General features: G+C 40.1%; 1 protein-coding gene across 2 annotated transcripts in view; it reads right to left on the bottom strand.

The window, feature by feature from the left end:
• Nucleotides 1-14,951, bottom strand: part of LOC109111058 (transforming acidic coiled-coil-containing protein 2-like) — a 56,934-nt gene that overhangs the window by 28,625 nt on the left and 13,358 nt on the right. For both annotated transcript variants that reach the window (XM_042769005.1, XM_042769004.1), the window contains exons 3-4: nt 5,281-14,363; nt 4,309-4,869 (exon numbers count right to left, since the gene is read on the bottom strand). In XM_042769005.1, the coding sequence (XP_042624939.1) occupies nt 4,309-4,869; nt 5,281-12,110 (7,391 nt within the window). In that variant the 5' untranslated portion in view covers nt 12,111-14,363. The remainder of the gene's footprint in view (nt 1-4,308; nt 4,870-5,280; nt 14,364-14,951) is intronic.

The following is a 14,951-nucleotide window of genomic DNA, read 5'->3' as shown; positions in this document are numbered from 1 at the left end:
GCAAACACACATAGGACAGGGTGAGGAGAGACGCACTGTTACCTTTGAAATTGTTCACATAAGCACCATTATCATAGTACACAAACAGTAATAAGGTGCTGATCTCAGATCTCAGACATCAACTAAGGAAGATTTTTATTCTTTTTATATTTTATATTATTATTTTTAAACAAATCCAACAAATAAACACTTTTTTATTTTTATTAAAAATATAGACTACTATTCAAAAGTTTGGTGTCAGTATGATTTAAAAAAAAAAAAAGAAATTAATCATTTTATTCAGAAAAGAAATTATTAAATTACAGTAACAGTGAAGATATTTACACAATTAATACAAAACGTTTATACATTTATAAAAAAAAGTTTTCTATTTTAAATAAATGTTGCTCTTTTGAACTTTGTATTTATCAAAGAATCCAAAATGTATCATAGTTTCTGCAAAAATATTAAACAACTGTTTTCTACATCAATAATAATAAATCTTGAGCACCAAACCAGCATATTATAATGATTTCTAAAGAATCATGTGATACTAAGACCTGTGAGAAATATTGTATTTTAATTTTATATGGTCAAATAAATGCACCGTTAATAAGTACAAGAGTCTTTTTTAAAAAAACATTTAAAAAAAAATACCAATCCAAAACATTATAATGGTAGTTTATTCATATTTTCTATGAATTATAAATCAATCAGTTGTTCTCTGATTTGTTTGCTGATGAACCACATAAGATACATGTTGTATATATAAATTTAAACAAAAAAATCTCATTTTCATCTCATTTTTCATACAATAATAAATCACAATGTTATTTATGATTTCTACCATCCCTCCTGCACTCATGGCAGGGGGAAAAATGGCACTAGCTAAGCAACATCACAGACAAAAGCTAATCCAACAGGCAGAGCAGCAGACAGCCCTTCAGCTGCTCCTATCAAGGGGTGTGCCTCATGTCACATACTAAAAATACAACTCACTCTACCACACAGCCTAAACAACTGTACATAGCACTGCACTATCCCATCAGAAACAGTTGTAGATAGTTTGCAAAAGTGCCCTCTAAATAGGCCTATACACGCATCAAAGTATCATGATCCTCTCCATCCTTTGCTTTAGCTGGATAGTGGGAGATTGCATGTTAGACATAACCACAAACCACAACTTTAATGAACACAATAAGGTTTCTAATGTACCAGAGTTACGAGGAAAAACTCAAACACAAAATCTAATCTCCCAGGAGCAGCTGTGTCTATAGGAATGAGTCCATACATGGTTGTTAATAGCAAACAGACAGCACCAATAAAGGCAGCAGGGAGGAGCTGGAGTGTTACTGGCCATAAAAATAACAACGTCACTACTGTTAGCACAGCCGCCATACAGCTTTTTCACAGTCCTATATACACACACTCCATCAAACTGACTGACAGCAATATTTAAGGCATAATTAGATAAGTACAATGTGGTTAGGTTTGAGCTAAGAGGAGCTGTGTCACACTGTTCTCTTTTAATAATGTTCTCTATTAATAATTGCAATTATTAGGGCCTATTGTCTTATTTTATAATGTGAAATTGTTAAACATTTTGACTAGGAGTCCCTTTTCAAAGCTTCACTAACATAATTGTTCCATTAACTCAAAATAAATGCAATGACTAACATTTGTTGCCATGGTAACTGTTGCTTAGCTCTTGTCATGCATCACAAGGCTTCCAAGCCAACCATAAACCTTCCCCCCTCCCCCCATCTCTCCCTCTCTCTCTCAGGAGCCATTGCACCACACAGTTTAATTCACTCATTAAATTACAAGTGGATTTATAAAATAGACTGTAGTGAAAATCTAATGTGGAACATGCTAGCTAAATGACATGAAATAATGCCCTACATAAAACGTGTAAAACACAGAAGCCTGTTGTAAAGAGAAGGAAATGTTCAGTGGTAGAGCACTGCTTTTGCAGCGCAAAAGGTTGTGGGTTCAATTCCCAGGGAACACACATACTGGTAAAAAATGTATAGCCTAAATGCACTGTAAGTCGCTTTGGTTAAAAGTGTCTGCTAAATGCATGAATGAAAGGAAAGGACATGATGTGTGGCCAAGTATGGTGCATTGGTGCTCTGCATTTCACCCATCCAAGTGCACACACACAGCAGTGAGAAGTGAACAAACACACACCCAGAGCAGTGGGCAGCCAATGCTGCGGCATCTGGGGAGTAGTTTGGGGGTTCGGTGGTATTGAGGGTGGAAGAGGTTGCTGGTCATTCACTCCTCCCACCTACAGTCCCTGCCAGACCTGAGATTAGAACTTGCGACCTTTGGCTTACAAGTCCAACTCTCTAACCATTAGACCACGACTGCCTAATTGTTAGAGAGTGTTTGTGACACATGTCACTGTATGTGACCTATTTGGTAACTTTGTGGTAGGCACTATAAAAAAATTAGCACAACCTCTCAAATTTAACATTGTCATGTTTTTATTTAAGCTGTTGTGGGTGAGGCGCTAACACCCAGATGTTATCAGTAAATTTGCAACTTCCTAAATAACAACAGAAAATAAACATGTTCTCTAGATTCCACTGAAGGGTAACCAAATAGCTTTAATGAAATGGTAGCTGTGCAGGCTTTTATTAAAATCTGCACAGTTATCTCAACAAGATAACATTAGCTTGTATATGTGGAAATTTGGTAGCTAGCCTAAAACATCTGACTAAAACCATCAGGCTATAGTTTTGCACTGTACAGTATTTCATTTACACACAAACCCTCAAAAGCCACATACCCTCTTTGAGCATTTCAAAATAAAATAAAGTCAATTCACATACGACAAACAATATATATCACAGCATTTTATGGGTTCATGTTTAAAAGCAGGTTTAGTACAGCAGCACAGGTTGTTTACTGCACCCATAAAGTCCTGTTCAATCTAATATATTCCTTACAATAATGGAATTTAACCTTCTGTCAACACAGAGCAAATCATTATCATCAGGTGTCTGACACTGTCAAAACAAACAGAGTGAGCAAGCTAGCAAATTTGAAAGAATGAGAGAGGTACTTCACAACACACTTCCTTATTCACTCCATGTCTTCCTACTGTCCCTCCCCCCATCTATCCAGTGTGATCATCACAAACCATCTGTAATTAACATCTCTCCAAATATCCACAAGGCTGTACTCTCCAGCAGTAACACTTTTAGTAAAATCAAAAGAGAAATATATTACATTTTAAACAGCAAAGAAGGTATGGAACTCACCCGAGATCAGTACTTAGAGTAAAGTGTGTGACTATTCTTTAAGGCAAGGCACTCAAAATTCCTCAGACAGCCACTTAACATTCCCTCTCTCTTTTATTTATCCGTATCTCATCTCTCTTTCTGTGAGTTTTGAGAGTATCTCGATCTATCTATCTATCTATCTATCTATCTATCTATCTATCTATCTATACACACAGAGTAATATTCTCAACTGGAACGGCCCTGAACTATGGCTTTTGTTTCACACTGACAGACCTCTTGGTATGACCTCATGTGAGGGCGTTGGGGCAAATAGCAAACACATAGGCATGCTTAAGCAAGACACGTGCACGCACACACACATACTGACAGACACATGCAAGATTCCTTTAGTCCACATCTGTGGCAAGCAACAAAGAGTGGGCCATTCAGGGATACTGGGACAAATGCACACAGTCAAAGTTTCTTTCTCTTCTTTCCCCTCATTCTCACTTCCTATCACTGTCCAACACTTTCTCTTTCCTTTTGTCTTTCTTTCTCTCTGGCTGTCTTTCTCTCCTTTCTAAATGAGGTGCTAGGCTAAAACCTCTGACTGACAAGCACCAAGTGCTCCATTTTCATCTGTTGTGGCTGCTGCAACAGAGCAGATATAGACTAAAGAGAGGCAATGGGGAGTAATGACAAAACGTGAGAGGAAAAGAAAGTCCCCTAACGCAATGTTCCTTAAACATGTCCTTTAAAAGAATTCAAAAAACAGGTCTTTGATCACCCATGTAGCAAATTTTTCATTTAATCAATGAAACTGACAAAATGCATTACACAATATCAGATTAAGCCCATCCAGACAAATACCGAAAGTACAAATTTCCAAGAAAGTGATGACCCCTACTGTACTGCATGATCTTTCTATCAAATATGTTGTTTACTAGACCTAAACAGAACTATTTTGGCATCCTGTAGTCTAAATAGTCATCATTTAAGAGGGACTTATTTGTTGCAAGTAGCAACTAACTCAATAACAAACCAAGAAAGTGGTAAATAATTTCATGAAAGTGCATAAAAAGCATGTAGGAGGACTCACCTGCACTCTTGTGGTTCTTCTGGCTGCTTAGTAACAGGGGTAAAACTCTCCTCAGGTACAGGAGGAAAACTCTCTTCAGGAGCCGGGGGAAAACTCTCCTCAGACGAAGGGGGAAAACTCTCTTCAGGAGCCGGGGGAAAACTCTCCTCAGGCGAAGGGGGGGAACTCTCCTCAGGCGAAGGGGGAAAACTCTCCAGGAGCCGGGGGAAAACTCTCCTCAGGCGAAGGGGGAAAACTCTCCTCAGGCGCGGGGGAAAACTCTCCTCAGGCGAAGGGGGAAAACTCTCCTCAGGAGCCGGGGGAAAACTCTCCTCAGGAGCCGGGGGAAAACTCTCCTCAGGCAAAGGGGGAACACTCTCCTCAGGCAAAGGGGGAAAACTCTCCTCAGGAGCCGGGGGAAAACTCTCCTCAGGCAAAGGGGGAAAACTCTCCTCAGGCACAGGGGGGAAACTCTCCTCAAGTGCAGGGGGAAAGCTCTCTTCAGGTGCAGGGGGAAAATATTCTTCCGTTGGGGTTAGGAATTCTAGTTTAGCCTGAGGCAAACCGTGGGTCTCAAATAGTCTGGAGAGAAAATAAACAGAAATAGCAGATGAACAAATTATGCTAACTGTTTGTCTCAATGCAAATGCGTTATAGCATGTATGCATGAAAGTTTATGTCTCGCGCTCAAATATGTGAAGCCCAGTGTGTGTTTGTGTGTGGGTATGTAAAGATTTTTTTATTTTTTATTTTTGACGTAATGGGCATGAGTTGATGTCACTGTTGAGGTCACCCTCAGGAGATAATGGGCTGTAGTATTTGTACTTGGCTCCATTTTCACTCAGAACGTCACATGAGCATAAAACATACTTTTTTTGTATCATGTATCAATTGAAAGCACTACATTTCTTTCAACATTTCTATAAGCCCAACTAAGTCATTTTGCCTCACTGTCTCTCATCTTAAAAACAAACACATCAATTTGATAAGTACCTGTTTTCTGTAGATCCACAGGTAGTCTCATCTCTGTGCTCTGGAATGATCTGAGACATGGAGGCTGCCTCCTTCAGAGCTCTGAGCCAATCAGAACCTTCAGAGTTGACTGTATCTGACCTCTCAGGTATAAAGATTGCACTGAAGACTTTGGTGTCTGAACTTTTGATAACTTGTGATACCTCTAGTGTTCCCTCTACCTCTACTGCAGCTTTTGAAACCTTGCTGACTTCATCTTCAATAGCTTCACTGTCATCTTTTTGTATTGCTTTATTGATTAGAAGGGATTCTTTGTCTCCACAAGAGTTATCTGCTATGTCAGGACTTGGCTCACTGCTACTTTTAACTGTATTTGTGGAGTTTTGCTGTAAAGTTTGGATAACATACTTAGTGGGCTGCTGACTAGACTGTTGATTGACTGTAGGAGGGAAGTGGAGGGAATCTTGGGGGTCAGTCACTAAGCAGACAGAGGTCTCAGGGTATAACAATGACACAACCGGTTTCATTTCTGTCACTGTCCCATTAGAAACTTCTTCAGTTTGCTGCTCTACATTATCAACTATTGTTTCATCAGGGGAAAATAAAGACGGCCCCTCCAACTTGCTTCGGTTTTCTTTGGAGATGTTTTCTTTCACTATAGACTCTGAAGACTTAGGTTCAGCCCCTTTGGACATTTCTACGTGATCCTTTTCAGTGGCCTTGTTCTTTTCCTCATTTGCCATCTGTTTACTTATCTCTTCTTGAATTCCTTCTTGCTGCTGTAAGCCATTTGAAACTGTGTCTTCTTCTTTCATAATACTTGTGTTTTCAGTGTCCAAACAAGTACCTACATGTTGTAACTGCAAGAGCTGCTGTTCAGAACACTGTGTATCCTGCTCCTCTGTGTTTTGGGTACCGTATGGGAACTGCTCTGACAAATGCTTATTAAGCTGCTCCATCCTCCAGCTGGCTGTCTCAGACTGGGGAGTGGAATGAGTGTTAGTTTCTAGTGCACCTGTAGAGGCCTGATCCACACTTATCTCTTTTTCCTCTTTAACACTTTTCTGAAGCACAGAAGCAGAAAAAGAGAATGTGGTGGTGGAGATCTGGCAATCAGAGGGATGAAAAAATAACTCTTTCTCTTGCTGAATTCGGGACATTCCTGTAGGAGACATCTGTGCAACATCACTCAGTGAATCAGAACTGATCTCAGTGTCTCCAGGGGTAATACAGTCAAAACATTTCTCTTCTGTTTTTAGTCCTCCTTCATGGTGTGAGTAGGTGGGAATCACAGTGAACCCACTTGAGTGATTTCCAGGAAATTCTGAGCCTTTCTTGGTGTCAAGTATTTCATTACAACCATTCCCATGCTCATCGGCACTGACCTGTGATTTGGTACAATCTGCATGTTTACTCACACTTTCCTGTGATGCTGAGATGGCAGGCTCTTTTACCTCTATTACCTCTAGAACCCGTTGGACTTCTGAATTTTCAGAAGCTAACGATGCTGTTTCAGACAAGTTGGGAGAACCTGAAGTACTTTCACCATAAAGAGGAAATTTCCCTCCATTAAGATTGATTGTTTGTATTGTCTTCTTTTCATTCTCTGGACATATATTATACACAGCAACATCTTTGTCATAGCCCCCCACCAGTGTGGCACTCTCTGATGTGCTGTTTAGGGATCTCTGAGCCTCTGCACTACAATACATTGTCACCTTCTCTTCCTTTTCACTTGCCTCAGCATCTGCATCGTTATTGGTCTCAGCATTTTCTAAAACATTGCTTTTACTCACACTTAACACTGCTTCTAGGGCACTCACAAACTTCTGTTGCTGCTGGAGCTCTTGGGACTGTGAAAATGCCAAATCTGACTGGCTCAAGCCTCTTGGATCTTGTGTGAGGTCTCTCTCAGGTGAAGCATCCACCCCTGCAGACAGGGTCTGATCAACGACTGGAGGAGATTTTTCAGTTAGTGCCCCTCTACATCCCAGAGCCTCTTCTGTAATCCTTTTGGGGGTTAAACCAGGATCAGGCATAGGGCTACACTGCAATCTTCCTCTTGGAATGGTTTCATCTACTAGTTTTTTTTCTCCTGATAGATTGAAGAGATTTAATAATGTCTGATTTTCTCCTTGTGTTTGATCAGCTTTTTCTTTTGCAGCAGCGTCATACTGTTCTTTAGAGTTATTTGTTCTCTTTTTACTGTCCTTTTCTGCAATGAATTTTACATTTTGTACTTCATTTTCTTGCACAAACTCCCTGTTTTCCTCTCCTCCCATCATCTGCCTGGATACATCTTTATTTAGTTTTACATTGTCTACAGACACATGTTGAACAGGCTCCTCAGTCAGAAGTGTAACGAGATTGTCCTCCAAGTTCATCAGGAGTGAATCATGTTTGATTTCATCATTAGGACTTTGTTGAATTGTCAAAGCAGGTATACTATCCTTCTGCTCCTTAATAGGCATTTCTTCTTGCTCCTTCATTTCACCCTGCTTTCCATTTTTTTGTTCAACCCCTTCTTCCTGTGAGGCACTAGTTTCATTTTTTGCATTAGTTTCCTTTACACACTTCTTACTGTCCTCTTCCCCCTTCACATGCTTGAATTCTTCATATGTGTCTTTACTAATTACTTCATTTTCTGTAGTAACATTTGTAGGTGCATTGCATAAATCATTTTCATGTACAGAATTTAAATGTTCTTCACTCTTCCCTTTTCTAGCAACCTCTAATTTTCCAACACCCTTAGATGCTTCATTCTGTTTCATCTGTCCATTTCCAACAATATCTGGGTTCTTTAAAAGTAGAGGTGAACCACCTGCCTTTTCTGCCCTGTCAGTTGTGCGCAGAAGGGACCCAGATGATGCTACGATTTCCTGTGTGGAGACACTAACAGGGTAGGGAGGATCACCTGCATTTTGAGATCTTAACATCTCTTCATTCGCATCTGATTGTTGATTAGTTTTATCTGTAATATTCTTTAAAATATCTGTGTCAGAATCACACGCACATTTCACACTGCAATCTTCTCCGGGTCCTGCTACAGCAATATCACAGTCATTCATGAGCTCACAGTGACTCAGCATTGGGCCAGGAGCCTTTAGTACAATGACAGACACATCCCTGGCATCACTGTTAGTGCTTTGTGTGGTGGTTGAGGAAAGATCCCTTTGTGCTGGTACTGTAGTCTCCATTGCAGAAAGAGAAGGGAGAGTTGTGTCCCCAGCATCCGCTGCATCATTTTTCATTAGTTCATTACTGTACTGTGATTCAGTCTGATAGGGCAGCATGTCTGCACACTCAACTGCTTTTGACAGAAACACCATCTCTGAGGTTGTAGTAGGCTGCTCTGTGTTGAATTTCTTGTCTGGTTGAGTGCAAAGGCACATGCTGTCTATGTCTGGGGCAGCTGCTGGAGACATGGAGCTGGTTTTTACCTGTGACTCAACTTCACATGTGCATTTTTCTGGCTTTTGCTCTCGACTGTCATTCACAAGGTTCTCTGAATTACCTGGACATGTTAGTTCTATATCAACTGCTTCAGGTAACCTACATCTCTTTGATTTATCAGTCTCTTTATCCAGCTTTTCCTTGGTGGTAAGTAGAACTTCAGTATGTCTTTGTTCAACTCCTTCAGACACAGGCATATCAGCCCACTCACCATCCACAGCAGGGCTGATGTTACGACCCACTTGTGGAGAAACATCCTGTAGTAAAAAACTATTATTCTCAGTGGAAGCTGACTCATCTGTATTATTTGGAGTGATCTGAGTAACATTCTTACATTCTTTATTTTCTTGTTTCTCTTTACTTACTTCAGTATCTTCCAGAGTTTCATTAACCACATCTTTAGCTTCAGTAACACCAGTGGTCTCACCTGCAGCTGACAGTGATGAAAATATAACGGGATTTCTCTTGCTGACATCAGGAGTTTCATCTGTCACTTTTCCATTGTATTCACAGCTACTAATAATTACATTTACATTTTCTCCAGGTTTTACAGTAATCTCACCATGCATTTGGGATGTACTGGTCATTTCTCTGCAGTCCTTTGACTCTTTAAATGTCATTTCCATTTGTTCCACATTTTCTCTCTGCTTTCCATTGTTTTCCTCTTTACCTCCTTCTACGGTGGCAGTAGGTCCATTTTCTGTTCCATGCAGGTCAGAATTTCTCTGGCCAATGGTCGATTCTGTCTGAAGAGGAAGTGCTGGTTTGCTGATGCTGAGAAAACCTTTAAAGTTGAAGCTAGCCTCTTTTACTGGATGATGTAGACTTTCAAATACCCTCAGTGGGGGCAGAGAGGCACATTCAGTCATTTGGCATTTCAAAGTTGTATCCTTTTGGTTCTCAAAAGAGCTCTGCATACCTTTTGGAGACATATGCCCTTCCACTTTGGTACAGCTTGCGGCGATATCCTTCATGTTTACTTGTAGCTTATTTGATTGAGATGTGTCTTCACCTGTAGAAGTTGTTCCTTGGTTTTGTTGCTGTGTCTCTGTCATGATGGATGTGTCACAGTTTGCGGTTCTAGTCTGTGAAGAGCTCTGTACCTGTTGATCACTGGCTTGCACAGCGAGACATTCGTTTTCTAAAGAAACTGCTGGTGGAAGTGATCTATCACTGCCTGGCAGTTCTGCTTCTGATGCACTTGGGCTCAGATTTAGATTAGCCTTTTCTGCTCTCTGTGGTTCTGTCTTTGTAGAGTTTATATAGGAATGAGGAGGGGGTGGGCTGACGGAGTCGCAGTCATTTATTCTGTTGATACTCAGAGGAAACGGAGCTGTGCCTGCTGTGACAGGATGGATGAGGTCACTCTGGTCTTGTGTTGCCGCTGGTGATGCTGTGATGCAGTGGGATGGACACGTCTCAGTTGCTGCCTCTGTCTGTGACACCCTGCCGGCATGTGCTGCGTTCTGTGCTCCGCCTTTGCTTGTCTTTTTCCCCTCCTCTTCACTCTCTCCTTTTCTCTCCTTTGATCGTGTACTCTCCACCTTCCATTCACACGTTCCAAGGATGCCTGGAGAGGAATAGGTTAGGAATAGGTTAGCTTTGTCCTCTGTATCGACTGTGCCTGTATCCTTGTCTCTGGCTGGGGAGAGTGCGATCGGCAGACCCCCTCCCTTTCTCTCACTCTCCGTCGTGTTGTGTGGAATTTTGTTGCCACAGCTATCCTCAGTCGCCTCCTCTTTCTGAACAGGTGAGCAGTTAATGTCTGGAAAAATTACTGAGGTGCATTTTTGTCCCTTTTCAGCTATAGATTCACTTAATGTTCCCTCTGAGCTCGGAAATTCATTTGCTTCCAGCACGTCCGATTCTCTCTCTGCTGCTTGTAATATTATTGCACTTTGGAACACATCACCTCTCTTCTTCTCTCCCTCGCTTTCTATCATTTCCGGCGTCGTGGGTGTTGTTTGTAGCAATGTGGAGGCAGCGGACTCTGCTGAAGCCCATTCAAGGGCACTCTCTTCCTCCTCCTTCTCGTCTGCACCGACTCGGCTCAGAGCATGTGAATTCCCCCAAAGTGCTGCATGTGCGCTAGCTCCACCACTTAAAGGAGGTCCATTCTCCTGCTTCAGAGGATATATCTCTAAGTCACATCTCCCTAAAGGCTCATGTTCAGGGGCTGTTTTAGCTTGGCAGGAATCAATCACAACAGCAGATGCATCAGATGCATCATTTTTCTCATGTTTGTCCCCTGTTGTACAGTAGTTGTGGTGTATGGTTTCACCTTCTGATATTGATTTGCAGGGTCCATCTGTCTGTTCATGGACATCATTTTGCTCAGATCCCTGTAGGGAGTCCAGTAACAGGGCAGGTGGAGCCTCAGCCAGGGAAAGATGAGCTTCGGGTTCTGGAGGTGGGGAGCAGATCAATTGTTTATCCTCAGGACTCAGCTGTTCTGGGAGTCCTAATTCCTGTCTTTGGTGGTCAAGGCTTGATCCTAATTTTGTGTTTGTTTCTATCTGTTCATTTATGCACTGATGTGTCCCTGACTCCACCTGTTTCTGTATGTTTGGTTGTATGCTTATTTTAGCTTCTAAGTGCAACATGTGACCAGAATGTTTATCTGTATGTGTGGATGGGCACGTGAGTAAATCAATAATTAACTGACTATGTGTCTCTATTTTTATCATCTGTGTAGCTTTTGCAGAACTTATATCTTCTTCATTCAAAGGATTTGTCTCTTGAATTACCCCTGCTTCTTCCTGGGTTTTCTGTGCTATAACATTTATTCTGTCTTCATCTTGTGGACTCTTACCCTCCAGGGTGTATTTTAAAGAGCAGATATCTTGTATTGATTGATCCTGGGTAACTGTTTCCTTTTCCGCATCAATCTCTGATATTGTTTGTGTACCTGTCCTTATGCTTTGTGTCTTTTGTTGACCAGCTATGCTCTCAGCTGTGTCTATTTTTGTCTCTATCTCTAACTTTGTTTGCTGATCTGCCTCTGACAGCTGGCTTGCTTCTTCTCTGTGGTTTTCTGTTATATCCTCAATGTTTTTGACATCCTCAGATCCAGCAGCACATGTATTACTTTGCTTTCTTCCTAGAACATAATCTCTGAAGCTAACCACCCCCTCTTCACCTACTGTTGAGTCATTTGTGTGCGCTCCATCATTTCCATGGTAACTTTCATGAAATTTAGCAGGTTTATGTGAAGATGAACCAAAATACTTTTTGACTTCAGTTTTCTTGGTTTGATTTTTCTCATAACTTTCAGGCATGGTTACAGAGAAACACCTGTCCAGATCACCTGCAGTCCATGTGTCTGCTTGGGAGGATATGCCAAAAGCAGCCATTTCATCCTCACATTCCTTTAAAGCTTCTTGGATTTCAATATCCATCTGGGCAGCCAAAGGATTGAGGGATGGAACATGTTGTTGAGATTTGCTTGACAAGTGGGCTTGGGTCAGTGATGCTGTCTGAATAGAAACTTGGTCACCGTCACAGCTATCAGTGTTCACCAAAAAGATACATTAGAATAAAACTGCTATGAGAAACAGTTAGTTGTTCATTCCACACCAAGCCAAAGCACTCCACTCCACCTCATGCCAGAGACAGGATGAGAGTTCATGCATAGGCAGAACTAATCACTTTAAAAGCATAAAAAAACAAAAACACACAATTCAAAAAATAATAATCATTATTCTTAATCAGTATTTTGTCGTGTTTTAAGGATGTTTAGATAATTAAATAAGAAACTAAATAATATTTTTCTTCAGTGTAAGATAAAAAAAGGTTTTACTATACACAGTGCCATGATTTTTATTTATTTATTTATTTTATTATCGGGTAAACCACTTCATTTCATCATTTCAAATTTATTAATAGTATAAATCACTTGCAATCATGTTACATTTTCAATGAGATTATATAATCAAGATGATGAAATCTTTGCAAATTTGAAAAGGTGAAATGAGAATGGTTGCTAAGTAAAAGCCTTCATAAAGTCATAGTCTTATGGACTTGGCAGAAAAATCACATGCTGTTTTAGAGCAAGGTTAATGCTTTAATGCTTTTAGCACCCATTAAGGACCCAGTGTAACTGACTACCTATACGTATGACAGAATAACACCAGCCAAAAAACCTGCTACCAACCCTATTACGGCAGACATCATAGTGCCTAGTGAATCACTATGACTCTGCATATCATGTTTAAGAGCTGAAAAACAGTCAGTGACTAACATCCCAATAAAGTAGCCTAAGCTGATTTAATATGACAACCATGCTTCCCCAACACTGCCTGTCTCACCTTGTGTTTCTGTGCCACCTGGGGCTTTAACAGAACAGATACAGCTTTGGTAACACATTTTTGTCATTTTAGACTAAAAATGTATCAATCACCTTCACCTCAAATGCAAACAAATGAGAAAGCAGATCCTCATGGGTTTCTCTCTGATTGGACCACAGCACTCATGTGATCTGCCAACTTGCTGATATGGATGACGACAGGCTCAACCACGCAACATTTTTCTTTTTTCAATAAGTGATTATGACTAGAAGCTGACACTCCCAATCAGAGAAGGTAAAAAAAAGTTTAGAACCCTTCTCTGGCATAACTGGAAAGTCAGACAGCTGTACTGCAGTTTAAGTTACAGCAATTATGCTTGTATGTGCTAAAACTTACTTATGTCTTTTGGCATATTGTATGTCTGAATGAATTACAGAACTGCAGCCACTCCCTACTGCACTGTCAGGCAGAATTTCAATACCCACAATATTCTGCCCTTTCCCTAAGCATTTCTATAGCCTTTCTAACATAAAAACACAATCTGGAATATGTAAATATTAATGTTTATAAAAACATAAATATAAAAACATATACAGTTCACTCTAACATGATTTAGTCGTATTTAGCTGAGAGAAACTAACACGAAGTACAACCTTAAAACATGTCAAGTATAACAAGTATGAATGTAGATATCATCTGTCTGTGACTGCACAAGTCTATGCAATTGCATCTAGATGAAATAATGTGTTGATAACTCTCTCAACAGGACAAAAAAAAAAAAAACACCACAAATATATGTACACCACACTTAAACATGGCTTCCTGTTAAGGAGGACACCTCTCAAGATGTACATCGATCTAGTGTGGTAAACCATACACTTTCATCTCATGCGTGTTAAAGAGTCATGTCAACTCCCTGATCAAAGCACAACCAAAAACAATGCTAGTATAGTTCACAGCAAACCAACTCAACCAGCTTTAAAGCCAACCCAGCTAGCACAAATACATTTGTGTAAATGTTTTTCCAGTTAAGAAAAGGCTGTGAAAACATTTTGAAACTTTTTGTGCTTACTGGAACTTTCACAGCACGCATCAATAGCCACACCCAAAACACAAAATGGAGCAAGAGATCTTACCAAAATCTATTACATTTATAAAAACATGAATACACTTTGGCCAAATTAACAATGTCTGACTGGTATCTCTCTGTCTCCATTTTAATTATTCCTCTGTTACCTCTTCATGAGGCCCACTACTGGTGGACTGGCCCCTATGGAGTGCTCTAGACCTGCCAGCAGAGGGTTGGCAGTGCCACCCAGTGCCACAGCCTCATTCTTCATTTCACCCAAGCTCCCCTGCTCACAACTATACACACACATACACAAATAAATACCCGTGAATTTGAGCCTCATAAATTAGAGATTAAATTACTGTAAATAGCTGTAAAAGAAATCTAAGACGATTTGACATTTGGTCCACTATCAGGCTATGGTGATGCATTTTATGATTTATTTATGTGAAATTCACAACATTCACAGATTTTATCCTTTTATTCCTAGAACTTAGTCATATGTCTACAGATAGAAACTTATTATGTAGAAACCTAAAAGCAGAAATTACTTGGAGAAATTCTTGCTGTAATATAGACTATATACTACTACACAGTAAATATAATAGATAATACATGTATAAACAATTAATTTATAATGTAAAATATTGATGTCTACAAACAAGCCTTTCATTTTAATTACCATTACCTACATTAAATCATATAAATCGGAGTGTGTCTGGGTTCTACCACCTTAAGAGCTGGCAAGGTTCGCGGCTCTTTTGTGAATTGTCCATTCAGTCAAGTTTTCCATAGGAACGAGTCAGAGATGAATGGAAATTCATTCTGTGTTTATCCAGCCAAGCAATTACAAGGAAGGATCTTCATATAATAAGTCCTGTGTT

The sequence above is a fragment of the Cyprinus carpio genome, chromosome A13, assembly GCF_018340385.1.
Source record: "Cyprinus carpio isolate SPL01 chromosome A13, ASM1834038v1, whole genome shotgun sequence".
In the NCBI taxonomy this organism is placed as follows: domain Eukaryota; kingdom Metazoa; phylum Chordata; class Actinopteri; order Cypriniformes; family Cyprinidae; genus Cyprinus; species Cyprinus carpio.
The sequence above is the reverse complement of the archived record's forward strand: the minus strand, read 5'-3'. Positions and strand labels throughout refer to the sequence as shown.